This window comes from Nycticebus coucang, chromosome 5, assembly GCF_027406575.1.
Source record: "Nycticebus coucang isolate mNycCou1 chromosome 5, mNycCou1.pri, whole genome shotgun sequence".
NCBI classification, from domain to species: Eukaryota; Metazoa; Chordata; class Mammalia; order Primates; family Lorisidae; genus Nycticebus; species Nycticebus coucang.
Window position 1 is genome coordinate 45,761,999 of NC_069784.1, and position 27,910 is coordinate 45,789,908.

The following is a 27,910-nucleotide window of genomic DNA, read 5'->3' on the forward strand; positions in this document are numbered from 1 at the left end:
TATTGTAGGTTTTTTATTTGAGGTTACTACAAGGCTTGCAAAAAATATTTTATAATCAATTATTTTAAACATGACAACTCTGCTTATAAACAAACAAGCAAAGAGAAATCTAACAGAAATTCTATGCTTCAACTCCATCACTCCCCACTTTTCTTTCCATGCATATCTTTTTATACTATGTATATCTCAAAAAGTTGTTATTTTTGATAGATTTGTCTTTTAGTCTTCCTACTTAAAATATAAGTGGTTATTCATCACAATTACTGCAATGGAGTGTTCTGTATTTCTGTCCTTACTGTTACCAGTGAGTTGTAAACCTTCAAAAAAAAACTCCTTATTGTTCATTGATATCCTTTTCTTTCATATTGAAGAACTCCTTTTAGCATTTCTTGCAGGACAGGTTGATGAAATCCCTTAGCTTTTGTTTGTCTGGGAAAGTCTTTTTTCTCCTCATGTTTACAGTGTATTTTTGTAGGATATAATATTCTAGGGTTAAGATTATTTTCTTTCAGCACTTTAAAATGTCATGCCACTCTCTCCTGGCCTGTAAAATTTCCACTTAGAAGTCTGCTGCTAGATGTATTTGAGCTCTTTCATTTCCTTCCTTCCTTCCTTCTTTCCTTTCCTTCTTTCCCTCCCTCTCTTCCCTTTCCTCTCTCTTTCTTTCTCTCTCTCTTTCCTTCCTTCCTTCCTTCCTTCCTTCCTTCCTTCCTTCCTTCCTTCCTTCCTTCCTTCCTTCCTTCCTTCCTTCCTTCCTTCCTTCCCTCCCTCTCTTCCCTTTTCTTTCTCTCTCTTTTCCTTCCTTCCTTCCTTCCTTTCTTCCTTCCTTTCAGTCTTACTCTGTCACCTTGGGTGGAGTGTTGTGACATCATCATAGCTCACAGCAATCTCAAACTCTTGGGCTCAAGCAATCATCCTGTTTCAGCCTTCCAAGTAGCTGGGACTACAGGTGCCTGCCACAATGCTCAGTTAGTTTTTCTATTTTTAGTAGAGATGGGTCAAGCTGGTCTTGCTCTTGCTCAAGCTGGTCTCAAACCCCTGAGCTCAAGCAATCCACCCACCTTGGCCTCCCAGAATACTAGGAGCATGGGCCTGAGCCACTGTACCAGTCATTTTTTTCCTTGTTTCCATTATAAACTTTTCTTTACTTGTAACTTTTGCAAGTTTGATTACTAAATGCCTTGAGTTAGTCTTTTTTGGGTTAAATCTTCCTGGTGTTCTATGATCTTCTTGTACCTGAATATTGATATCTTTTTCTAGGTTTGGACAGTTCTTTGTTATTATTCTTGAATAAACTTTCTGCCTCCATCTCTTTCTCCCTCTCTTCTTTACAGCCAATAACTCTTAGATTTTCTCTTTTGAGGCCATTTTATTGATCTGGTAGGCATGTTTCATTCTTACTTATTCTTTTCTCTTTGTTCTCTTTTAACTGTGCATTTTTTGAACAGGCTGTCTTCAAGATCACTAAGTCTTTCTTTTGGATGGTCACTTTTGCTGTTGAGAGACTCTGGCGCATTTCTCAGTTTGTTAATTGAATTTTTCAGCTCCAGATTTTCTCATTGATTTTTAAAAAATTATTTCAATCTCTTTGTTAAATTTCTTGGATAAACTTCCTCTTGCATTGCTAGCATGTTCCCACTCATCCTCCAAGTCTCAGCCCCAATGCCCCCTCCCCTGAAGGCCTTTCTTGCCTCCATATACACCTCACATTACCATTTATCACATTCACATGTATATATTACTTATCAGTTGTGTTGTGGATGGCTTTCTTACTTGTCTGTGATCCCTTAGAGGGCAAATATTCTGTTTTACTAATATTTTTTATCTGTACGTAGCAGAGATTTTATATGTGTTTGTTGAAAGAATGAGTGATTAAGTTGAATGATGGCAAAAATAGAGGATGCTATTGCTTGGTTGCTATTGCTTCATGGAATGGAAGAAAACAGGGCTCAGGTTGCATGAGCACCAGCCGATATTTTTTACCAACAAGAAAACACATTGAGAAAATAAAATTATTGCTGAATGACGTGATTGTTAAGGAATAGGTGAAACCGGGTGGCGCCTGTGGCTCAGTCGGTAAGGCGCCGGCCCCATATACTGAGGGTGGCGGGTTCAAACCCGGTCCCAGCCAAACTGCAACCAAAAAATAGCCGGGCATTATGGTGGGCGCCTGTAGTCCCAGCTACTCTGGAGGCTGAGGCAAGAGAATCGCTTAAGCCCAGGAGCTGGAGGTTGCTGTGAGCTGTGTGAGGCCATGGCACTCTACCGAGGGCCATAAAATGAGACTCTGTCTCTACAAAAAAAAAAAAAAAAAGGAATAGGTGAAACCATCCAGAGAAAGATATAAGGAAGGCATCTAGAATCTCCTCAAGAAGGACTTGTTTTTCACCCTCTTTAAAATCTTTTTTGGAGGGTGGTGCCTGTGGCTCAATGGAGTAGGGCACTGGCCCCATATGCCAGAGGTAGTGGGTTCAAACCCAGCCCAGGTGAAAAACTGCAAAAAAAAAAAAAAAAGAAAAAGAAAAAAATTCCTTTTTGGTACTCATGGTTTCTTCCTCCTTGACTTCTTCTCTGTGCTTTTAAGTATATTCAAACAGTCACTGTTAAATAAGAAAAGCAAACAGAAAACCTTTACTCACCCTTGAAATACTATCCCCAATGTCCATAATGGACTCACTTCTCTATCAGGGTCGTGATATGCATATAGAGCATTTTGATTTCCTCAAGGTATTTGGCCATGTAGTTCATGAAAAAGTTCATAGAAAAAGTAGATTAAGTGTTATTTCACAATAAAAAAAATAAAAAGTTAAAAGCTAGGCATAGTGGTGTGTGTCTATAGGTACACAGGAGACAAGATGGGAGGATCCCTTGAACCCAGGAGTTAGAGACCAGCCTGGGCAACATCACAAGACCCCATCTTTAAAGAAATAATAATAAAGAGTTCTTTGACAGCCAAGCTCAAAAAGCACTTGTTATGGATTTGTCTTAATCTGGAAGTAGGTCTTTGTGACAAGACAAGCAGCTTTCTTCCATTGCCTCACTGTCCTTTCAGTTCTAGACATTCTGGGCTCTTTTAAGCTTCTGGTACTTGCTGGGCTCCCTTGTGCACCAGGACTTTTGTAGAAGGCCATTGCCTCAGCTCGGAAGTTCTTTCACTTCCACCTCAACTTGGTTGATTGTGTGCTCATCTCTCACCTCATACATCACTCTCTCCACCCCAACTAGGGAAAAGCCCTCTACTGTGGCTCAGGGCCCTACACACTTCTATTTGTAGCACTTACCATGGCTACTATTTCATCAAATTGTGTTTTATTTTTCTCCTTCACTACTGTGATTCCCATGTCTGATTTTTCTCTTCATTGTATTCCCAGCTCCTGCACAGTCCTTGGCTTGGATGAAAAAAAAATAAATGAGTAAGATATCTAAAGTCCAAGGTAAGCAAATACAAAGCCTGGAAGTCCATAGGAGGCTGCCTAGTGTCCAAAGCGGACAGGAACAAGCAAATAAATAAGATGTAAGGAAGAAAAGTGTTCAGACAAAATGAGTTTGCAGTGACTTCCTTGGACCAGGCTCATGTACACGGATGTATCTTTTAAAAGCTCCAGTTTGGCCTTGTTCTTCCCAAACTCACAGTTCTCTTATAGTTGAGAGGATCAATCAATATGTTGGATTACCCAATCAAGATTCAGAAAGAACACGAGGTCATTTCAAGTCATTGAACATCTCTTATCAGTCCCCCATTCTAACCTCTAGGGGGAGCCCAAGAACCCTCCCCCCACCTCCAGCAAGATGGCCAAGATGGAAGTGGCCCAAGAACCCTTAGTGGAAGGATGAGGCAATTATAAATGGAGGGGGACTGAGCAAACACTCTTTTATTCACTCCCTACTTTACACCCTTTGCCTTTTTTCTTTCCTTTTCCTTTCCTGTTAAGTTTGCTCTCAGATAGGCTTCTCTGAATGAGTTCATAAGAGTTCTATGATCAGTGCTCTACTCTAGGATGGAGACATCATAGAGATCTGTGGGGCTACTTCTATGGTTAGGAGCAAAGATCAAGGTTGTCCGGTATGTTCTTTATATTTTTATTCCTTAATATTTCATTCTGTGGGGAGGTAGCTGGTAGAAGACACAGTTAACACTTTAGGAAGTCAGGCACTGTGCTAGACTCTGGAACCTCAATGAGTTTGACAGTTCCTGCCCACAAAGACCTTAAATCTCACTATTTAGTTAGACAAACTTCTGTGTTTAAGCTAAATAATGACTGGCAAAAATGCAAGACAGAGGAGTCCAGTTTAATAATACAGTAGTAAGAAAACAAAATAAAACACAAATAAAACCCAAAGGCTTATAATTTGCCATGAACTCAGAATGAAAACCTAGTGTGTTGTGGCTGCTGAAAAAGTTTGTGTAATTTTAGGCTCCATTAATAGAAATACACTGTGGATCAAAGGAGTTAATAGTCCCATTGTAATTAGTGCTGGTCAGTTCACATCTAGAGTATTGTGTTTCTTTATGGACACCACATTTTAAGAAGAAAATAGATAAATTAGAGTGTACCCATAAAGGGCTGACCATCATACAAGGGAAACCCCATCATACAAGGAACATCGAAGGACCTGGGAATGTTTAGCCTGGGAAATGAAAGACTTAGGTGGGGGTACGTAATAGTTATTTTCAAAGATTTGTCATATAGAAAAGGGCGGGGTAGGGGGAACTCTATATATTGTTCCCAAAAACACTTCCTGGGAACAGCACTTTAATGAATGAGCAGAAATGTTGGGGAAAGATTTTTAGTTCGACATAAGGAGAAACTTGGCAGCATCTGGGCTATTAATCAAGTGAAGTAGGTTGTCTCTTTTCTTAGCTCTTTCCACTTTCTCATCTTCTTTTCTACCTCTCCTTCTCAGGGTAAAAACTGGTTTGTGGGTTACCTTTTCTTTCCTTTCCTAACAATCTCAAATCTCAGATCCTTCTTAGTCACCCTAATGAAATCCATAGATTTTACTTCTATGTGAGTAAAGGTAATATTGACAACTATACTATATGCTATGCTGAGTACTTTACAGAGAAGATATTGAATCCTACTGCAAAGGATCACATTGCTTTTACAGATAAAGAAACAAAGCTTAGGTAACTTGCTCAAGGTCACATAGTTATTAAGTAGGGGAGCCAGAATTTGAGCCTAGGAATTCTGTTTTCATACTCTGTTCTTTTAACCCCTTTGCTATACTTGTCTCTCTCCTATGAAAATACAAATTTATAAAAAAAAAAAAAATCCCAAACAGATGGATTAGTAGTTTTGGCCAATATTGGATAATGGAGTGGACACCCCACCCCTATCCCAGTTAATAAGGGACAGATGTGTAGGACAGAAATAAATATGGAGCTTGGGTGGGTGTGTTGAGGGTAATGGCACTCATTGTCTCTTCCTAGACCTGCCACTACTTGTCACCTGACCTATGCACAGTGTCTTTGTTGAAAGAAAATAACACTTCAAAAAAAGAAAGAAAGAAAAAGAAAATAATATTCAGATCTATCCCATTGTCCAGATGGTCTGCACATGTCCCCAGGCTGGGCTTCCTTCACTCTGTGACACAGTCAGGATTCTAATTTAAATATCACCTTCTTTTTTCTGATACTCTTCCCTCATCCCACTGGAATCTGGGTATTCCCTTTTAATTGCATCTTTACTGCTTTACATAAGGCAAAGCCTTTTATAATGAGTAAAAAAATTGGAAAGGTTTTCTCTCCTAAAAACCTCTCTGACTCACCAAATACACACGAACCACAACCCAATAAAGCCATGATTAAAGTCTCTGTAGAATAATTCTCTCAATGGAGAGAGTTTTGCTTTCTGTTACCACAAGTCATCCAAACCCTTTGATGTATGTTGGGCCCTCTTGCTCACAGACCTCTGTCCTATCATCACTTTCTCCAGCCATGAATCTTATGCCTGTGTGATTGCTCGGTAGAGAAGTCTTGTCTAACAGGAAGAGCGGCTTCCCAGAACATGTGAAGAAAAATCAGGAAAATGACCCAAGTGAAAGGTAAGCCCAGAAGAAGAAAACCAGCGGCCAACTGAGATCTTTCTCATCTGGAGCCCTGCCTGTGTTGAACACAGGCTGCTATGGTCAGTGAACAAGACTGATTTAGGGGAGTTTTCCCCAATTTCTTCTGGCTCTTGCTCTATGTAGAATCGTGTTGTAAAATTAAGAAAAAAAAAAAGCCATACGAAACTTCAGTCTCTGAAACACCATATTTTCTACAGATGAATTTATATTTACCACCTAAGACTGCAGGTCTGTGACACCACGTACCTAGATGTAAACCAAAGAGATTCACTGGATTATCTGAATATATGATTTCTAGCATACTCAGCCAACATTCACTTTGATTTTATTGCTTTGAGCAGCTATTAATTCAGAGAACATACCGGCCATCTGTTCTGATAAACTTTAGGTGGTTTGAATTCTGTGCAATATTTTTTCCAGCAAAGCTTCTTTTGGAGTAATTATAAGCCTCATTTTTATTGTGTTCATCATCCTTTACCCAAAATAGCGATTACTTTTATTTAATGGATAAAACAGAGATTGTGATTACAGCAGTAACCGTTATGGACTGAGAAAGGAGCTAACTGAAGGCATAGAATGAACTGGTTGTTATTTTTAAATGACATTCTTCAAATATAACAAACTGTAAATAAATGGCATATTGCCCTTTGAGGGTAAGAGCCTGAGGTGGAGACTCTACATATGGCTATCAAGAGGTCTAGTTTGAGGTTTTCGAATGCTTCAAGCGACTCCTGACATGGTTTGTCTGTGGGATTCATCTACTTCAAGCCAAAGGCAGACGAATGCAGAGACTGATGGGAACTACTTGTTTTACACACTGAACTCTGCATTTTTCATTTTTACAGCCATCGCTGATGTAAGTGTTATGTAAACTGTTGCTGGTGCAGTAAAAACAGACCCTCTGGGAAGTTTTAGGGCAGCCCCAAATGTCTGACACTGAGGAGGTGACTTTTGCTTGCTTGTTATCCAGCAGAAACTGGGAGTCAGAGGACAGAGGCAGTGCGCTCGGATGGACTGAGCGGGAGGGGCCCTGCATCACGCCCTCCACCGTGGTGCTCTGCCTGTCACCAGGTCTTTCACTCTGCAAGCAGGACCACGCCTGTGCTTTGTTGCAAGTGCCTGGCAGCCCCTCTGCCTCTTTGCTTGACCCAGACCCTCTTCCCCCTCCCCACCTTCACACCCAGCTTTCTTCTGGGGTGTTCCCAGCTCCTTGGGACTTGGTTGTCAACCCCATCACTTTCTTCCTAGTGTGATATTAGTCACATGGGCCCCTTTCTGACTTCTCCTCATCAAGGGAGGACAATGGGGCTGAACCTGTGGGACATGGGAGCTTTTAGCAGAGGTTGGATTCCCCGTGGTGAGCTACAGCCAGGACTGCTTTACCCAAAGTCAATTTGGACTCTGAGAACCTAACAGACAAGCCCCACCAAGTTCCTAAGTGACAACTGAGTTCTGGACCACAGGCAGGCACATGTGGTATAGGACCTTGCTGTTCAAAGCGTGAACTGCACGCGTCACCTGGGGTTTGTGACAAGTGCAGGATCTCAGCCCCCCATTCCTCACCTGTGGAATCAGATCCCCAGGACTTCCCTGGAACCCAAGGCAGGATGAGGGGCACAGGGCCGGCTGAGAGCTGGAAGTCAGTAGGGGTAAGATATGAGTGAGAGCAGATCAGGAACAAGCAGGTGGAGGCCCAGGTCTGGGGGTGGGGTGGGGGGAGGATGGGGTGATTTCTGCCTGCACCGGGGAGTGCTTGAGGCTTCTTCCCTGAGCTGTGGGTGTATAGTGAAAGCTGAAAGACCTAGATCCTCCATTTAAAAAGGGACAGGCCCCTTTTTACCCCTGTGTCTACTCCGGGCCTAGTGCGGCCCCTTGCACATCACACGTGTGGTCATTCTCTGCTGGGCTGAATAGGGCCCCTCACCCCTCAGCCTCTCCTGTCAGTCACTCAGCTTGGGGTGATTGTAAGGGAGTCGTCATTAATTCTGCATTTCCCTCAGGATGCTTCTGGTGAGATAATGACATTTTGGTGGGCATCCTTCTTGGATCAGAGAGGATTCAGCATCATACCCCTCGAAAGTCCTGGCAATACCCCCCCAAAGACCTAGGCTTCAGCCTGGGTGTATAACTCATCAACATGCCATTTCTGCAAAAAGAAAAATGGACCTGCCAAGTCTCACTGTTACTGTCTGAAAAGGCAGCGCCCAGATGCCAAGCCTAGAGCCTTGCTGCGTGTAAGGGGAACTGTCCCTGCCAGCCTCTGCAGAACCTCAGCCACGAGCTCTGCTTGCAGCAGCCTTCTCCTGGCAAGAGGTAACACTAAGGTGCAGCTGACGGAATGCGAGGGCCGGATCGCCAGCTCGGGGGATTGCTATTGCAATCAGAAGACGGCCCAAGTCAGAGTTCCAGAGCCCTTTGAAGAGATGCCAGCTCAGACACATGTTTCCAATTATCATGTGCAATCTCGAGACAGTGTGCAAGTTGCACTTTCATTATGTCAAAGCGAAAGGAATGGTGGGGGCTAGATAAAGGAGGAGAGACCGCCAAGCTGGAGACTGCACTTAGCTGTGGCACCACACGTTAGCCAAGGCGCCAAGCTGGCCTCCCACCCAAGTCTGCCCCTGGAGCCAGGGGCACGTGGCACCTACTCTGAAAGCCTTTTTTTTTTTCCTTTTTATTTTAGCGATCAAGGAAATCAGATGATATGGCTGGAGGAGGCCATATCTTTAGGAAGATACTTGACCACTTCTTCGATATTTGGTTTGAACACAGATGAGATTTTTGTGGAAAACATCCGAGAACTTTAACTGTGTCTTCCTACAGGATTTCACAGTTATTCTCTGAATTTTCCCTGTGTCTGTAATTGTAGGAGAAGCTAATTCCTTTGCCAGCGAAGTTCAGAACCAGGTGAGAGAAGAAAGAGAGCTCTTCTTTTTCTCCCATTCAGGGCTGGGCAGCCTCTTGATTGGATTTTATCTTGTTTGTAATTCTGGAATTAGTCCCAGCACAGGACAATCATTTCACTCAATTTCTTTTTCCAAACAGAGTTCAACATTGTTTCCTTCAGGAAGTCTTTTCTGGCTTACTCTTTCCATCCGATTGCTTCTTATTCCTGTAGCCATCATTTAGAATGTTTATTGGATGGTTTGTATATTGTTCTGTGTTTTTGAATCAACCTGTGGGTGCCTGTGAGTGTGGAATGTGCGCTTCCTGTCTGCTTCTTAGCTCTCAGGGGTTATCCACACACATATATGCTGTGTCTGTATCTGCGTATGTGCATGTGTACCGTATATTAATATGCAATAGTTTACTATGGTCTAAACACTGGACTAAGTGCTTGACAGTACAACAAAGTAGGTTTTATTATTATCCACATTGTACACATAAGAAAACTGAAGTGCAGAGAGATAAGTAAATTGTCCAGTGTCACTCAGCTGAGCTGGTGTGAGGCCAGGCTTGGACCTTGTCTGATCTTGCTCTTGACTATAACACCCACCTCTGAAAGTTACTCAGATGCCTCAGGAGGGCCCTGGTCATCAAGTCAGACCATTAACTCATTTATTGCTGACACAGGTAGGGGTAGTGGGTAGGGAATAGGGTGAGGATGGTGATGGAGACGAGGATGGAAACTAAGTTCTGTCTTATCTGCCCCAAGGCACTGTTTGCCTGCCACATGCGAAAGTGATCCAGGTGCTGACAGGATACAGATATGACACATCCTTGACATTAAGGAGCAGCCCTGGGTTGGAGGGACACTTCCCAGGCTGCTGTTGTATGTGATGTCTGCCCAATCTACTCTTGGCCCTGGGCCCCTGAGCCATCTTCACATACCCAGGTGAACTTCAGTTCAGAGCTTTTCAGTTGCAGGCTCAAGTGAATTACAGTAGAACAGATCCCATGTGCTTGGCACGTGGAAACTCTCAGAGCCAAGAGATGGCTTTATAAACTTGCCAAGGGCCGGGGGAGGAAACACATCCCAGAGATGTGCAGCAGCTCTTGGCAGAGGATGCGTGGACAGAAAGCCTTCCCAGCCACGTGCCTTAAGGTAGTCTTTAGTGTCCAGAGGCTCACTCGGAGCTGATCCAAACACAGTGCCTAGCAGTGTGTCCGGCACACAGCATGCCGCAAATGCTAATTGTCACTATTAGCCCTGCTTGTCACAGATGAACATGTGACTTATCTATAAAACTGTTCATGAACCTTCTTGAATTGTGGAAAGCTGTTCCATCCCATTCTAACATTCTTGTAGGGTTTCTCAGTCAATGTACATTTTAAAACGAAAGTTTATTATACACTTTTTAAGGGCTAAGCACTTATGTATATTAATGTATACAATCCCATTTAGTTATCTCTCTGGGAAAAGCACTATTATTACCGCTGGGAAAAACACTATTATTTCCCCCGTTTCACAGATGAAGAAATTGTCAGAGTTTCCCTGTGTCAGTTGTCACAGAAGTTAAGCAGCTTGACTAAGTTCCCACAACTTTAGAAGAAAGTGTCTTGCTTGTCTGATTCCGAAGCTTGTGCTCTGATCTATTACACTAGAAGGTCTAGAATCCAGTGGGCTTCCTGGGCCCAGATACAGGCCAGTTCTGAAGCTGAAGAGCTGCTCTTCTTGTTCTCATCCTCCCGAGCCTGGCTTTGCCACATCTGTGTTCCATGATGTCCACTGACCAGAGGTTTTCCTTACCTGATCTACACATCTGCCAATAAGGAAACATACATTGAGCACAACATAGCTGTTTCTCTCCAATGATCAACACAAGAGTTGTTAAGTTTGCAATAAATTATTTTGTCTTATATTTGCATGGCATTTGACTACTTTCAGATACGTGATTTTGCTTTGTGCTCACAACTCTGAGATATAGGAATGATTATTTTCATTTCACAGCTGTAAGAACTGAGAGCTCAAAGAGGAGCTGTATCTTGCCAAGTTTTCACAGATAGAAATGGGGGAGCTGGGGCCAGGACCTAGCTATCCTGACCCCAAGCTCAGAGTTCATGCTGTCTCACAGGCCTCCATTTGGCAGGTGGATGACCTTGACTTTGAGTCTTAGGGCCTCCTACTGCTTCCTTCAGGCAGGAAGAAGAAAGACTCAGAGGTCAGTGCTGAGTCCAGGGCCCTGTGTCCTGGGAGCCGCACACTTCCACTTGGTTGTGCTCCTGCCTGTCTGTCTCTTCTCCAGGGAACATCACCCAAGGGGACAGACACTGCCTTTCTGTCCTCCACTCCAGCTCTTGACCAGATCTTCCTCTCCTAATGCATATTGTGCTGAGAGAGTGCTGAGACTTTCAGGAGGTAGACTTCTGTGTTTCACTGGAATAGAAGGCTGTTTGGTTGTTGTCAAATATGTCCCCCATGGTAGGTTTTCCATTATCAGGAGAGCAGACCTAGGGGACTCTGCTGCTCTGACTGGGGCAGGAGAAGTCTGAGGGACAGGCTGGGGATATAAAGGAGAGTCGGGCACCCCACGAGCTCTGCCTCCTGCTGAGATGGCCTGAGCCTGGCCAGGAAGGCGGCCTGGTGTGGCAGAGAGGACAAGTGGTGTGCTTCCTTTGGAGGGCTGGGGAAGTCTCCAGGGGAGCCCTGTCCTCTCTGAGCTTTTGAAGAACCCAGCAGAAAAATCTCAGTGAGACACATGAAGGAAAAGTTTGCGGACGTGCAGCTGCTGCTTGGCAGAGCACAGTGGGCAGTTTGGAGCTGCTTTCTCCTGGGGCTGCGCCCTGGCAACCCCGGGCGGCCTCTAGGGAGGCTGGGTGGGTCTGACTGCTGGAGCTCCCCCTGCCAGTGGGAGCAGAGCCCGACCTGCAGAAACCACCGTGCGCATGGGTTGTTTTTGGACGGCTCTGAGGCTGCTCAGCCAAACCAATACCCCTCTGATTGTGTGAAAACATTGGATCCCATGCTGGGGCTCCAGCGTTTCTGCCTAGAGCAGATTTTGCCTTTGGGAAGGCGGTTGGTGGTCGGGGATGAGTAGGCCTCTTCTTACCTGCGGGGAGGAGAAGGAAGGGGAGCAACCCACATGGAAATGAGGAGACCCTGACCTGGTCCTCCTCGCTTTTCCTCATCCCACAGAAGGTCTTCCATCCAGGCAGCCTGTGGGAGCCACAGATGTTTTTTCCATGTCTCACGTGTCTGTTAGTGCTGGGAGTAGGTCTCCAGGATTCTCTCTGCTGGTAGCTGCTCATAGACAAGACCTTCCCAGGGAATCTCCCTTTCCTCTCCTCTCTCTCTACCCAGAACCTGCGGGTCTTAAGAGGAAGGGCCCCCCGGAACTGTTTGTAGGGAGGCCTAGTTCAATCAAGGCCACTGGCATTGGACCCCAGCAAAAAGCCACAAACCCAGGTCAATGGGAGGTGAAAGGGCCCCCTACCTCCCTTTCCAGGCCTTTATCTCACCAACCATCTCAGCACAGAATGTTCTAGTTGGTGTTTATTGAACATAAATCCTTATTCCAATAGCAGTAGCTTTGATAGAAGCAAAACAGGGCACATTTCATCATGCTTTTACCCTGATTGAATAGCTCTCGTGCCAAAGCTCCCTACGTTTCTAATTTGCCCTATTTTGGATGGGGTCACGGTGGGGGAGACAGCAAGCCTTACAGAGGGAATGAATATGACCATTTGCTTTTTTCTCCGATGGACAATTTGGTCCTGTTCTCTTGAAAACCAGAGTAGGCATTTCATACTCGGGGGGAGAAGGGATGGATGGGAGAATAGGATTTCTATGTCAATGTAAGTGTTCTGTCTGGGGAAAAAAAACTGTGGTTTCATGGAAAATACCAAGTGAAAGTTTCAGAGAAAGGCTGGGTATCATGAGGCTGAGTGGAGCCCTACTCCAGCCTGAGCCCTTCGGTCTGTCACCCTCACCTCTCTCTCTAAGATGTTCCTGGTAGGGTCAGAGGGAATGAATATGACCCTGCACATTCCCTGGGACCCTGACTTTCTTGGAGGAAAGGGGATATGGTGAAGGTGGGAGGACACATCCTCCTCCTCCTCCTCCCCTGCCCTTCCCCTGCCCCACACCCCCTCAGCTCCTCTCTCTGTCCCTTGTTTCATTCTCTGTGTCAGGGAGGAACAGAAAGCCGCTGCCCCTCCAGCTGGGCCTGCCCCTCCCTGCGTCTTCCCAGTTTCTGGGTGCTGCTTCTCACTCTATTCACCTCTGTTTCTCGTCCCCCACCTTCTTCTCTACAGGTCCTATGGCCATGGATCACTTGTGGAAATCAACCATTCAAGAATGAAAAAGCTGTCAGAAGTTCTTCCCCGATAGGTCTCCTGGCTGTTGGGCCAATGCTGCAGCCATTGGAAGTCGCTGCTGTGGCTGTTAGTGGGTGGCAAGAGTGTTGGGGGCCCTAATGTTTTCTTGGGGTAATGAAGTCTTTCTGCAGGAAGCCGCTGAGGAATAAACTGAGGAGCAGCCATTAATACCAAGGCAATCTTAGCATGAAATCAGATCTACCGCGACAGGCCTCCTGAGATTATTCTGTTACAGCTCTTCCAGACAGCAGATCTCCCCTAAAAATAAGCAGCCCCACAGGTCTTTGGTGCAGGCCTCCTCTTGTCTGTGTACTGAGTCCCCCCAGGACGCAGCCTGGGCCTCTAATGCAGCCCGGGGCAGCCTGGAGCCCAGCGGTGAACTGAGGAAGCTCGGCTGGCTTCCCCAAGTGAAGCAATCAGGCTCACAGGCCCCGTTGTGGGCACATAATCTGGGGATTAGGTGGCTCTGGTCTGGAATGCAGAACACAGTTGCGATTCCGTAGACTTCCCTTCCTAATCATGCTGGCTTAGGCTACTATCTGAAACCACTCGGCCTTCTCTGAAGTTGCAGTGCTGGCTGGGGGTAGGGTGGGGTTACCACTGGGCCTTAGAGGGAGCCAGGGCCAGCTGAGGACAGTTCACCGCATCTTCCTGACACTCACCGATGGTCTTACTGAGAAAAATGACTCGAGTATCGGCACGCGGGATGCTTCCAAAAATTTAATAAATAATGAATTTTTAAAACTGTATAAACTATAAATTACCATGCAGTCCTTATAATTTAAAATAATTTACAGGTTGAGGTAGGGAGGGGCCCAGGAGCGTGTCGGGGCAGGTGGGGGGGCGCGCGGGTCAGCGGTCAGGCCCTTCTAGCCGTCTTCCTGCTGAGCACACACACGCAGGCAGTGTCGATCCGGATGAACCGCCAGGCTGCCTGCTTGCCGTCCATGGTCAGCGCCTTGACGAAGGTGTGAGTGGTGGTGCAGTAGGAGTTCCAATGCTTTGAGTCGATGCCCCGGCACCCGCTGTCAACGGGATTGGGGTCTCGGCACTTGGTCTCAAAAAAGTACTGTTTGAATACGCTGTTGTTGATGTTCACCTCTCCCAGCACCATCACCTCCTTGCCCTTGATGTCCGTGGCGCTGGTCTTATCCCCAACCCACACGCTGACGCTGTCGCACACCGAGAACTCCCCCCTGTGGAAGACGGGGTGGGGCGCTGACCGCTTGCCCCTGTGAGTCCTGTTGGAGGGGGCAGCACCGCCGACCTCCAAGTCCAGGTCCTGGACTTCGGGTGAGTCTGAGGCTTCAGGCGGCGGCTGTGTGCTGAACAGCACGCGGGGTGAACGTAGGCGCCGCTTCTTAAAAAGCTTGGGGTCCACGGTGATGTTGTGGCTCTGGCCTGCCACCCGGGCTGCTATCGCCCCCGCAGGCGTGCTGTGGGCTCTGCGGAGGGCTGTGTCCAGGGAGTGCTGCAGCTTAGTCCAGTGGGCTTGCGGGAGGGTGTGTCCTGCTGGGACATTGCTCTCCGAGTATGGCTCTGCCTGTATGCCGATCAGAAAAGCTGTAATCAGAGCGTAGAACAACATGGACATTACGCTGCGCACCTGGAAGGAGAAGGAGACGGGCATTAGTCCAGGGAGCGCTAAGCGTTTGCACATAGCAGGTGCTGGGTCCCTCGGAGCAGACGTCCCAAGAGAATCACCAGGCTTCACCTGCTGGTCTGTGGGTAAAACGACCACAGAACTGATCATTCAAACTGGGGCAACCTTTGATAGTGAAAGGGGGTGCTAGCAGTACTGATGATGGGGCAGCAGGCACAAACCAAGACTGCTCAATCTGGATGTAGGGTCACCTCATTTGGGGGGTGGAGGGGGCTTTTCCAGGAAGGAACAGAGACCCAGAAATTCTGCCCAGTAGCTTGGTATGAACTTGGAATTGTCCTCTGAGCTCTGTGACTGCCAGCGTGTGGCAGCTGAGGGAGGTGGTGTGTCCAGCGTCTCTGCCCAGCACTTATGCCTTGATGAGATGGTGCTGGTCCTGCCAAACAGCCTTAAATCCCTGAGAAGGCACCAGGAACAGCAGAGGGGACACATCTCGAAGTTTCAGCACTGGGACAGTAGAAATCCTTGTCACGCATCCACAGAGCATCCTGTTTGGCAGAAAACGTGTGGCTCTGGGACCATCTCAGCCCACGCATCTATTCAGCAAACGACCTACGCATATGAGCATGATACAGATACTGATTCCTCCTTGGGTGACAGCTTTACACTTTTCAGATGTGCTTACGTCTGTCTTCTTATTAGACTGGAGTTAGGTTAGGATTTATTATCTTTCTTTCCCATATAAGGAAATTGATTCACAGAAAATTAACTGACACTAAAACATTAAAGTCACAAATAAAAACCCAACCAGAAATGGACCCAAAGTTGACCCCTTACCTACCCATCTGTGCCTCCATGCACCCCCCTCCCTTTCTCTTTCATTCTTAAACATCTTTTCTTTTTATTATTTTGTAAGTATGTTCTTAATTGAGTAAGAACAAACGGTATCAACCTACTTATCCCTGAGAGGGCTCTACCCTGTGCTGCAGTTACCTTCAGTTACCCCACAGTGACCTGCCGCCCCCATGAGGTACTTGTCTAATTAGTTCTGCGCCCGCCTTTCCCCTGCTTCTGTTTCTCTCCTCTGCACACCTGTAAATATGCAGCAAATGTCACTGCCTTCTGCGCAGGATTAGAGGCATCCCACATAGAGTTCTCCGGACTTCCATCTCTCTCCTTTCTCTCATCTCTCCTTCCCGTTCTCACAGGTCATTCTGCTCCCTATCCACTTTTCCAGCCTGGTGCAGATGCCACCTACTCCTCAAAGCCTTGTCAGATCACTCTAATCAAAAGAGACCTCTTCTCATTCTGAAGTTCAGAATAGCAAATTTGTGAGTATATGCGTCCTCTCCTGCTAAGTCAGTGCAAAGAATGGGATCTGGGGTTAAAGGCCCTTGTTTGGAGTCCTGCTCAAATACTTGTTAGCCGAAGGAAGCCACTTAATTTGTTAACTCTGAGCCTTAGTTTTCATGTTGATAAAAGTTTGGCAATAAATGCTATTTCCCAGAGTTGTCAGGATTAAGTGGGTGCTCACAGAGTCGGTGTTAATCATGAACTATTCCTGTCTTCTTGTGGTCAAGTTCTACTGCCGGTTTTACGTCTGTCAGACTCCTTTCCAAACCATTATCGTTGCCCTCCCTCTGACTGTTCAGTCCTGGAGGGCAGAGCTGTGTCTCATCACCTGAGTGTCTTGTCACCGCACCCCACCCCACACTCTCCCTTGTCATCCTGGGCAGTGTGTGCACAGCCTCTGTCCTCTCCTAGTGCTGTGGATAATCACCCACATGTGTCTGTCTCCCTGAGAATGCTTTAGAAGCTGTGTGGTTTGCGTTTCAGTATTTCCAGGGCCATGTGCAGTGTCTGGGATGTATAGTAGATACTCAAAAAATATAAGGAGAGTGAATGAGTGAGTGAGAGTGGCTAGGAAGCTTGCAATCTGCCTTTCCCCACCATGGTGCGTGGTTTCTTTTGGACTTCATGCATATGGCTACACGCTGCTTTTCTCATCTACTTTAAGCAGCAATGCATTCTTTTCCTTGATACTGTGCTTTTATTCAGCTGGAAATAGGCAGCTCCTTGGTGAGATATCAAGAAGGAAACCACCAAATTCTTTTCCCTTTAACCAAGGAATGTTGAAGAATGTTTCTATTCGCTCCAATCTCCAGCTGACCCTGCAGGAGGGGCAGGGCCATGTCTGGGCTTTTGACCATTACCAGTTCTGTTGGCTAAGGGTCTTGCAGATAAATGTCCTGCCAACTCTTCTGGAACTGAATATTCAGTCGGCAACAAATTCAAGCTCTTTATTTCTGCTCCTTGTTTCATTTTGTTTCCCTTCTTCTCAGTACACAATTATCTTTCGTCAGGTAAAGAAGAAGAAATACAACTGAAATTCATCTTTTGTTGCAAATTAGTAACACTTGTTATAATTTGGACAGGAAAATGAAAATAATCGACTAAAATTTAGGGGTTTGGTGGAGATAAAGGACACACCCTCTCTATTCCCCATCAGCAGAAGTTCCCGCCCTATCTTACTGTCTCTCCTTCTGGTGGTCTCATCCTCTTCTAGGGAGTCCACCAACATTTCTGTGCCCTTGAGGTCCATACCTGGATCCCTAGCTCAACTGCTTTTGTGAAGCCAGTTTTGAACCTCCAAACTCCTGAGAGCAACTCTTCAGATGCACTGGCATTTTAAATACAAGGCATCTGAAACAGAAGTCTTCCTACTCACAGTCCTCCCTGGGATCACCTGCCCCTCATCAGGATTCAGTAGCAGCAACCCCGTTTTGGACAGGATGATTTACACAGTGCTCACACAGCTGCTATTGCTTTTGGTCTGTTCTCCCATCCTTCTCAGCATGCTTCCCTGAAGTTTCCTTCTTCCATTACTGGAGGCATTATTCCTTTACCGCCAGCTCCAAACCTCTGCTCATCCTTGGACTCTGCTCCTCCCTTCCTGCCCTCCATCTAGCCCTTTTAGTTCTGCTTTGGCAGCATTCTCTTTAAACTGTAATTTCCTTGCTAGTCCACCTCTGGGCCTCAGGTTCAGGACCCGGAAACAGACTCCTACGTGATATTCTGGACCCTCATCTCTCCTGCTCCAAGGCCTCCTCTCCATCTGGCTTGTTAAAGACTTGCTCCGATCACTTCACCCTGCTCAAAGGAACCAGTGCTGAGTCCTTGCCTAGTGAGCCCACGGGGATGGCTCAGCCTGGCACTGAGATCTTCCTCCTTCTGCTCCCCTCACATAGTTGGCATTCCTGGCACACGGAACTGCTGGGGGCAGTTCCTGCCTGGTGCTTGCCCACCACTGTCCTGCCCCAGACTCTTCCCTACCTTCCCTGTGGCTTTTCTGCTCTCCACCTCTGCTGGCAGAATCCTTCCCATTGTCCTTCAATAATTTCAGCACCACCTCCACTGGGGAGCTTTTTCTAATTCCAATGAGACAAACCTTCTCCCTTCTCCATCTGGGAAAACCTTTCCTTTCTACGCTGTCTTACAGCAGTTGTGTTCCCTCATCCTCCCTCGTAGAGAGCAAACTCCCTGTAGGCAGCAAAGCCTCTTACTCATCTTCGTTGCCTCCGCTGTGACCTCGCACTGCCAGGATACCCCCACCGCTAAGAACCAGCGAGCGTGTCGATAAGTCTCTTGTCTCCTGTGTTCCTTAATTTCTCCACCTGAGTGATGCTGTTTAAGGTAGGCAGCTTCCAACTCTGTTCTTCTTTGATTTCAAGCAATTATGAAGTTTTCAACTCTACCTACCAGCCACTGGCTCTGACTTTGTGAACTGACTTCACAAGGTTCTTGATGTCTAACGCTGTTTCTCACCTCACTGTCAAGATACCAAGTGATGCCTGGTGACATTTAATTACATTCGCATCATGGACAAATTATTTCATTAACACTTGAAAATGTCTCCAATATGTCTCTCATTTGTATTCAAGATTATAAGATTTTTAAAAAATGGTATTTGATGTACTCATGATAGTGTGTTTCTCTAACCTTTATTTTTTTTGAAGTCTCTTTTAAAAAATCAGTAAATAAAAGAAAAAAAGAAAAAAATTAGTGTAAAGCATTTTCTATTCAAATGATATAATACACAGCTTAGAAAAGAACATTCTCTTGTTGTTTGATGGGAACCTGGGGAGGAGATCTATTTGTTTATTTTTAAAAACATGCTTTGAAGCCTTTGTCCTGAACACGTGACAGCCCTCTGTGTGGCTTCACTAAGCAAAGCTCTGCAAGATGAATGATCATCTGGGAGGATGCAATGGGGGCTCTTATGAAGGAACTTGTCCTGTTTAATGTGTGAATGCCCTTTGTCCTGCTCCTACCCAGAATGGAAGATCCTAAGTCAGAGTGGGGAGGCTGGACGGGCTGCCGCGGCAATCTTGCCCTCTCCTGGGCCTGTGGTATACTCTGGGGCTGTCCAGTGGTTCATGCACTCCAGTCATAAGAGAAATTTCTTGCACCATGTAAATGATCTTCACAGATTCTGACTTCACCTGAATACGGGATGAAGCTGCTGGACAGAACTAAGCAACTGGCCCAAACACTTGTCGCTAGGACGGCTGATGGCACCAGGAGGCTGGCAGCCAGCCATGCCTGGGGAGGTGTGTCGTACAAGGGAGTAAGAGAATTCCTGCCTTAGAGAGATGTGCCAAGAGCTGCTAGTGATTCTTGGGCTCGAGACTGGATCAGTGAACCGAGGTCACTAACTGTTGGCGAGAAAGGGAATTCCTGTGGCTGAGGAAATCCAGCCTCCTCCTCCTCCATCTCACGCGCTCCATTCTGAGCGTAGGTCAAGGGTCATTTCTTGTTTTACACTTGGCCTTCACTGTAAATGTTAACTGGCTTCTGTCGTCAATTGTAAAGACTCAAACACTTGGTTACTGGAGCCTGCGTGTAGTGTCAGAGGAATTCTGTGGCTTCCCAATTCCCCAGCTAGGCATCCAGGGCGGAACAGAGAAAGGCATTGACAGCGTGAACTCCAGAGCCTCCGCTGGCGTCTCCCAGAAAGGATTTATTGGGAGGAGGCATGGCCTGGAAGGAACATTAGAGATCAAAGTCCAGAGGTTCCCGAACTTCAGGGCATCGGCATCACCTGCTAAGCTTGTTAAACTCTAGGCTGCTGGGCCCATCCTCAGGATTGCTAATTCTGCAGGTGTGAGGGTGGGGTGGGCATGAGAATTTACATGTCTGACCAGTTCCCAGGGGGTGCTGATGCTGCTGATGTGTGGGTCACATTATGGGAACCACTAATCTAGCCCACTTCTTTGACCTTGTACAGGACAGAAATGAGCATCAGAAAGGCCATGTGCCTTGGGGTGACACAGCTAGGGGACAGGAGGGTCAGCCTGTGGACACTTGGCCTATTGCTCCACCAAGACACCTTTCAGAGGAAGGAGGCCTGAGGCTGCACGTACACTGCATGCACACTGCACACACACCTCACACAGGGACCCCAGCACATAACATGCACTCTGCACACACACTGCACATACTCTGCACACACAGCCCACCACACAGCATGCACTCTGCATGCACACTGCATGTACTCTGCACACACACCGCACACACTCTGCATGCGCACTGCACACACACCTCACACACACCCCAGCACACAGCATGCACTCTGCATGTACACTGCACGTACTCTGCACATACACCACAGCACACAGCATGTACTCTGCACGCATACTGCACGTACTCTGCACACACACCGCATGCACACCGCACACACTCCACATGCACACTGTATGTACTCTGCACACACACCCCACCACACTGCACACACTCTGCATGCACACTGCACACACACCTCACACACACCCCACCACACAGCATGCACTCCACATGCACACTGCATGTACTCTGCACACACACCCCACCACACAGCATGCACTCTGCATGCACACTGCACGTACTCTGCACACATACTGCACGCACACTGCACACACTCCGCATGCACACTGCACACACACCTCACACACACCCCACCACACAGCATGCACTCCACATGCACACTGCACGTACTCTGCACACACACCTCACACACACCCCACCACACAGCATGCACTCTGCACACACACTGCACGTATTCTGCACACACTCTGCACACACACTGCACACACTCCGCATGCACACTGCACACACACTGCACGTATTCTGCACACACTCTGCACACACACTGCACACACTCCGCATGCACACTGCACACACACTGCAGCTGATAGGTCCTGGGTGCATCTACTCAACTCCAACATCAGAACAAAAATTCCATTTAACACATCCTAAGTTTTATCTTCCTGATGCCACAAATGCAGATGTTAGGGAACACTTAGATACTTAATTGTTTTCTTATCTAGTTTATCAGATTTCTAGGAATCATGTAGACTTGATCCAAGCACTTAAAACGCCCATGATAGAAATCTGTAGCCAGAAAGCACTAGCAGACAGGTACGTGAGCTCCCGGGCTGCATGGATGGGAGCCAAACCTACTGAATTTTCAGAAACATACCTGAAAATGAATGAAGTGAGATAATAATTACACTCACTATTATTTACTGGGCATAATCATATAATTAGCCATCATATCACCCTATGAGGTAGGCTTTGTTATCTCATTTTACAGATGAAGAAGCAGAAACACACTAAGGTCATGTAACTTGAGCACAGCACACACAGGTGCAAGAGGAAATCAGAGCCCGGCTGGTCTGTGTCCAGATCTGGGGCTCTTCCACTCCACTCCACTGATCAAGGGCATGGACACTGACTGTGGATCTTCCATTTCACAAAGTCTGTGACAGACCAGAGAGATATGTGGAGGGTCTGACCAACACTGTCTATTTCAGGCCTTGTGTTCTATTATGTTAGACACTTTTTTTTGTTTTTTTTTGAGACAGAGTCTCACTAAGGCGCCCTCAGTAGAGTGCCGTGGCATCATAGTTCATAGCAACCTCAAACTCTTGAGCTTAAGTGACTCTCTTGCCTCAGCCTCCCAAGTAGCTGGGACTACGGGTGCCGGGGTGCTGCCCTATGTTAGACTCCTGCTGCAGCCGGGTCTCTTGATATGTCCTTGGAAGCCATAGGTGCCAGCCTTAGAGCATAAGGGGCTTCCTCTCTCTGGTGGGCCAGGACGGTCATGTTCGTAGAACAGAAGATCCCCAGTTGGGTCCTCCTCAATCTGGGGCTCATTTCCAGTTGTCTCAGCACTTGGGGCCCTGCTCCTGGCAGCCCCAGAGCGAGGAACCTTGGAGAGGCAGGTGCCCCTCAGGCGCTTACCTCAGCGTGGCAAGGATAGAAAGCTGCTCCCTTGGAAAGCTGTTATTGGGTCCAGACGCTGAGCTGAGCCTGGGTCCAGCATGCCATCTAGCCCCCTGGACTGCACGACCACGGGCCAAAACTCTGTGGAAAGGGACAGTTGGCATTAGATGGTACTTTACCACCTTCCCCAGAGATGGATGCCTGCGCCCTAGTCAGCAAGGAGAAATGCACCAACAGGGCGAATTCTATTTCCCTGATTTCTGGGATTTTACCAGCATCAGGGCCCAGGAAGGAGCTAGGTAGAGTCTGGCTACTGAAATTGCCAGGGGCCTGACTTTGCATGGACCTGAGGTGACACCTGCCTCTCACTCTTGTGCCAAAGTTCTTGGTTTCAGCATGGACAATAGTCCATGGCTAATCTTCTACCAAGTGTAGGTTTCCAGATTCATACTAAAGTCTCACTCTGGTAGCTCCCTTATCTAGTAACAAAATGGAAATTATTCTGTACATTACACATTAAGATATGGTAGACCCAACTTTAACCAGCCTAAGGTAAATTATATAGAAGCAAAAGTCCTGACAATTCAGAGCAAGCAGATGCTTTGATGAAAACACAGATGAGTCATGGTGACAAATAAGACAACCTGGCTACTTGACAGATAGTCACATTTGGCATTGGAAGCTACAGAATTGATACAATGAGAAAAGATTCTACTCAGTTTTAGACTGTAGTTTTTAGAAGCAGTGGAAGGCTTCTTCTACTCCCCTCACTTCCTTACACCAGATAGATGTTGTGCTCACTCAGCAATAATACTCGAGCACCCGAGTCTCGTGTAAATCAACAAGACATCTTCAGATTCTTTATATGCCAGGAAGGAAGTATCAGGGCCTGATGACGGAGGCAGCTTCAGGGTGTATCAAGGGGCCACTGTAGACAGGATGCTCAGCAAGGGGTTCTCTGAGGATGTGGCCTTCACGTCAAGATCCAACCGATGAGAAGGAATGGGGAGAGAACATTCCAGGCAGAAGGAACAAGTGCAAAGGCCCTGTGGTAGAAACAAGTCAAAGGGGCTGAGCATGAAGGGAACAGACCTAGGATATGAGCTGGAAAGCTAGAAAGAGGCAGGTCTACAGAGACCTAGCGAGGAGCTATGGGTAATAGGAAGGGAGCAGAGGTCTTGAAGTAGGAGAGTGACATAGTGTTTTTTTATGAACGATTGGCTGAACTACTAAGTCTATCACAGAATTCGTTGCAGGGTGTGATGCTCCACCCCAAACATTCTAGAATGACACCTTTATCTTTTCTGTCTGTATCCTCCTTTGAACTGTAAAAAATCCTCTCCCATGATGTCTTTTTCCAGTGGTGACCTCCACCATTTGTCTTCCTTCAGCCCCCTTTCATCTTGTGCTACGGAAATGAATGTCAGAGAAGCCACCATGGCCCCCCAAACCCCAATCACAAGGAGGAACTTGGGGACAAGGAGATGGAAAGGGCCTTGGGAGTGGTCCTCAGGCTACTCGAAATCATGGAGTCAAAGACTGGGTGTCTCCATTCTTTTTCCTTTCCCACCCTGCTCAAAATATTTTATGCCTCAAGAAGTACCAGAAAAACCTTCCAATACTCAATTAAAGTTGAGGCTTGGAGATAAAAACTTAAACACTTGTAAAGAGGTCAGATTCTATGTCAAAGAACACTTTCATTCCCAGCCAGGGTTAGAATTTGCACAGGAGGAGGATGGCATGTCCCCCAGGGTAAGAGGTAGGTGTTATCCATAACTCCTGGGAAAGGGATATCATCTATGCACATATTCCACAAATCCTTCATCTGGGAGTCTGGCTACACCTGATGGGGTGCAAGGCTGCAACCCACAGACCTGCCTCCTGATCCAGTTCACTCCGATTCTTGGGTAAGCTACTTGGCATCTTCAAGCATCTCTGAGCTTTCTCCATCGGATGAGGAGCTGGCAGAGATGAGAGCTAAGGTCCCCCCTGGCTCTGGTCATCTGAAAGGCTAAGAGAGTTAATATTTTCTGGTTTGTATCCTTACCAGATGCTTAAATAATACTTTCCCCCACCCAAACATGGGATTCATTCATGTCATTAATTACACACTAAACTTACAGGGTCAAAAATTAAAAAATAAAAGAAACTTACAGGTCCCATGCCAGCCACTGTGTTAGGTACTAGGGACACAAAGAAGAATGAGACATAATATTTAACTTCCTAGAAAAAATAATCTAGAGGTGAAGAAAGAGAAACACAGGACAAGCATTTAAAGTACAATGTGATGTATAAGATATGGAAACATAATTAGGAGGATGAATTGGTTTTATCTGGCCAGACTAGTTAGAGACAAGTTCATAGAGGGGGTAACATCTGAGTAGGGTTCCTAAGGATGAATAGGAGCTCATTAGGGAAAAAGGGAAAGAAAAGCATCATAGAACCCCAGAGTGCAATAACTGCCTAGTGGTCCAACATAGTTTGGGAAGAGGTGTGGGGGAAGGTAAGAGGCATATGCAATACATCAGTGGGTGCTAATGAACTTGCAGAGCTCACAGCAGGGCCCTTCCCACTTGACTGCTTCCAAAAGGACAGGGAAAGCCTTTGCTTTTAATTTGAGAAACAACCAGAGAAGTTACAGAGAATGACTCTCTGAAAATAAAACGGACATTTTACTACAGGCCAGGATGGCATTGTTCTAGGATGATTTGAAGTGGGAAATTTAATCTAAATAGAAAGTTCCACAACTCCTAGGCAGACCTGCTTTCTTAAGGGATCAACTATAAACCAACCACAATAGGTTTCCTGGCCCTACATTTGCCACTTCTGGCCCAAGTCACTTGGTGGATGCCAGAGTTTCTCCTGCCAATTTCACATAGATGCTCGATTGCTATATTCAAGACCCTGTCTGGCATCTCCTATGCTTCTGGGCTTCAGTTACTCCATGTTGATGTGGATAATTTGCTACTGGAGTGAGAAATTCCTTGTTTGGAATACTGAAACGCTAAATGATTTTCATAGGTATTGGCACTGTTTTTATTTTCATGCTCGTGAAGGTCGGGACTCTAAAATTAAATCCAATTTAAATATTACCAATTTCTAATGCAAAGCCGTTAGGGACAAACACCACAAACACATATCTATTTTTAAAACCTGTCTGTTCTCACAGGGTAATCACTGAAGCAGAAACCAGAGCTCTCACATTTTTGATAAATTCATGGAAATAAATCTCAGTCCATGTCAGGACCATGCTCTATTCCTTCTTATAGGGCAAAAGACAGTCCTATGAAAGTCTAGTGTACTGCTTCCAAACCTCGACCTGTCCTGGGTTTCATGCTTTAATACAGTAGTTCTCAAAGTGTGGTCCACAGTAGTATTGTACTAGTATTTTGGAACTTGCTGGAAATGCACATTCTTGGTCTACACCACAGACCTATTGAACGAGAAACTCTGGAGTTAGACCACAAGATTCCGTGGTCTAACAAACCCTGCAGGTGATTCTGATGCTCACTGAAGTTGAAGAACCACTGCTTTAGGCTGCCACCCTAGCTCTCCTTCAACTACGGCTGCCCCACAGGGTGAGGGATCCAGAGCAAAGAGAATGCCAACCTGGGGTCAGTTTATTTTGGTGGACTGCCCGCTTCATTGTGACTGTCCATGTGACAGTCAAAGGCATGTTGCAGGCTCCTTCCCCCTCCCAGACCACATTCCTGAGACCCATCACCCCAGAACTCCTGACACAGCCCTGAACCTGCTAGAGCTAGGGGGCTAGAAGGCTCTTCTGAAGACCTCTGAGGATAATCGATGCTATTTTGATCAACTGCAGCCATGAAACTTTGATTAACAGCAAATTTTGTTCAAAATCCAGTCAATACATACTTTAAGCCAACTGTGCCTCTGTTGGTAATTTACCAGGCAGTGAGAAGCATTAGCTGCAGCCACTGAAACCTGCAAGCTCTCTCCATCAGCATTCCCCTAAGCCCTCCTGGACTGAATGCCGGGGAAGATTCACCTACCTCCCTGGATCCTACTTTCTGCTGGCCCCCTACAGCAGAGGGTCTCAACCTTGACCACTCAGTAGCATCTCCTGGGAAGGTCTCCAAACTGCTGCTTGTGTCTCACTCCAGGGATTCTGCCTGGGTGTCAGGATTTTGTAAAATTCCCTAGGCTACCCCACATAAAGGTAGGGCTGAAAGCTACTGCTGTCCAAGATAAATGGGAGGCTTGGCATTGACTTTAATGAGCTAGTAATTAAGATAAATTATCAAGAAATTAATATATCTCAGAAAATATGAAATACAGGTGTGGTCACCTTATAAGCCACAAGAAGCTGTGAGCATAGAGTTGACAGAATCTGTAGGGAATGTCGTCTCTTTCTTTCCTGCCCATCATCCCTGTTAATTATCTATGAGATATGATTGACATTTGTGAATTGGAAAGTTTTCTTCTTACTCCTCGAATGCCACTTAGAATGTTCTTTGGTGTTGGAGCTCTGGTTGCCCTGTTATTAGTAAGTCTAAGGAATATTTTCTGAAATTTTGAATGCCAAAGATTTGGGGATTCTTGAGCAGAAAGACCTCTTGGACCACTCCTCCCAAGTGCTGCAAAGCAACGGCTAGTCCTCAGAGCAGCTGGCACTGCTTCAAAGATGCCGGGACCAAGATCCCTTTCTCCCAGTTTCCGTCTGACAGGTCCTGTGGGTGGGAAACCTCACTAAGAAACACTGGGGATTACAAACGCGTGGGTGAGTGTCCTGATAACTCTTGGTACTGCTGCTGTGATGTTCCTTCCTGAATTAATTCTCTCTTGTTAGTTTTCACCCAGAGCCTATACACAAAGGGAAAGGGAGTTTGAAATCTTCTCTGGCATAGAATACAAACAACTGTGAGGTTTGCTGACTAGGAGTTCTTTTTGGGGTGGGGGGAACAATTTTGGCCATTTTGAGATGGTTCGATGTGTTTTAACCATTTAGCGATTTTGACCTATCTAATAGGAAAATAGTGCACCAAGGACTGAGGAAGACATCCAGGTTCACCCAAACTACTATTCTTTTTGACTGAAAGTTTCAATGCTAACAGTTCTCAAATACCTTGCCACATTTTCCTAAAAGAAAAACGATCCTGTGGCTATTTGGGAGATTTTGAGGTAAATTGCAAAACCTTTTCTCAGGCAGCTGGAGGAAGAAGCCATTGTGGTTGGCTGACCTTGAGCTGCAGAATTAAAGAGAGTTCACTGTGAATGTGAGCGGCCATGCATTGCGTGTGGCTGGCCACAGTCTGTACGGTGTTGACCTGACTGTAGTAATTTGTGAGCTGTACGGTAGCTCATGCCACAGAGAGGTTTTCAAAGCGTGGGTAATGACAACGACGTTAACGTGGTAGAAGATAAGACATCTAAACTCACGGCAGCCTTCCATTGCAAAGCTGAGGGCAGAATATTTTTGTAAGAATGTACTACTACATAAAAATTCTTGTAGTATAGTCCGTTGGCTTAGTAATACTAATGATATATCTGTTATCTACCTCGGAGTGCCAAAAACAATCCAACAGTTTTTCAAACTTTTCTGCAACCCTAAGAAAATATCTCCTTGGTTCCAACTGGCTAATCCTTAAACCACAAAAAGGAAAAAAAAAATCTATTTCATCTATGCATTTGGCCTTTTCTTGGTCTGTTGTTCCCAAATTTGGGGCTAATAGCAGACAGCAGTCCAGGGAACAA

General features: G+C 46.1%; 1 protein-coding gene across 2 annotated transcripts in view; it reads right to left on the reverse strand.

Annotated features, from left to right (window-relative positions):
- Positions 1 to 14,033: 14,033 nt before the first annotated feature.
- The window catches only part of NGF (nerve growth factor), a 52,876-nt gene continuing 38,999 nt past the window's right edge, over positions 14,034 to 27,910 (reverse strand). Inside the window, exons 2-3 of one of the 2 annotated variants that reach the window (XM_053591403.1) lie at positions 22,211 to 22,333; positions 14,034 to 14,932 (exon numbers count right to left, since the gene is read on the reverse strand). In XM_053591403.1, coding sequence (XP_053447378.1) covers positions 14,186 to 14,920 — 735 coding nt within the window. In that variant the 5' untranslated portion in view covers positions 14,921 to 14,932; positions 22,211 to 22,333 and the 3' untranslated portion in view covers positions 14,034 to 14,185. The remainder of the gene's footprint in view (positions 14,933 to 22,210; positions 22,334 to 27,910) is intronic. The other variant, XM_053591402.1, reaches the window with a different exon arrangement.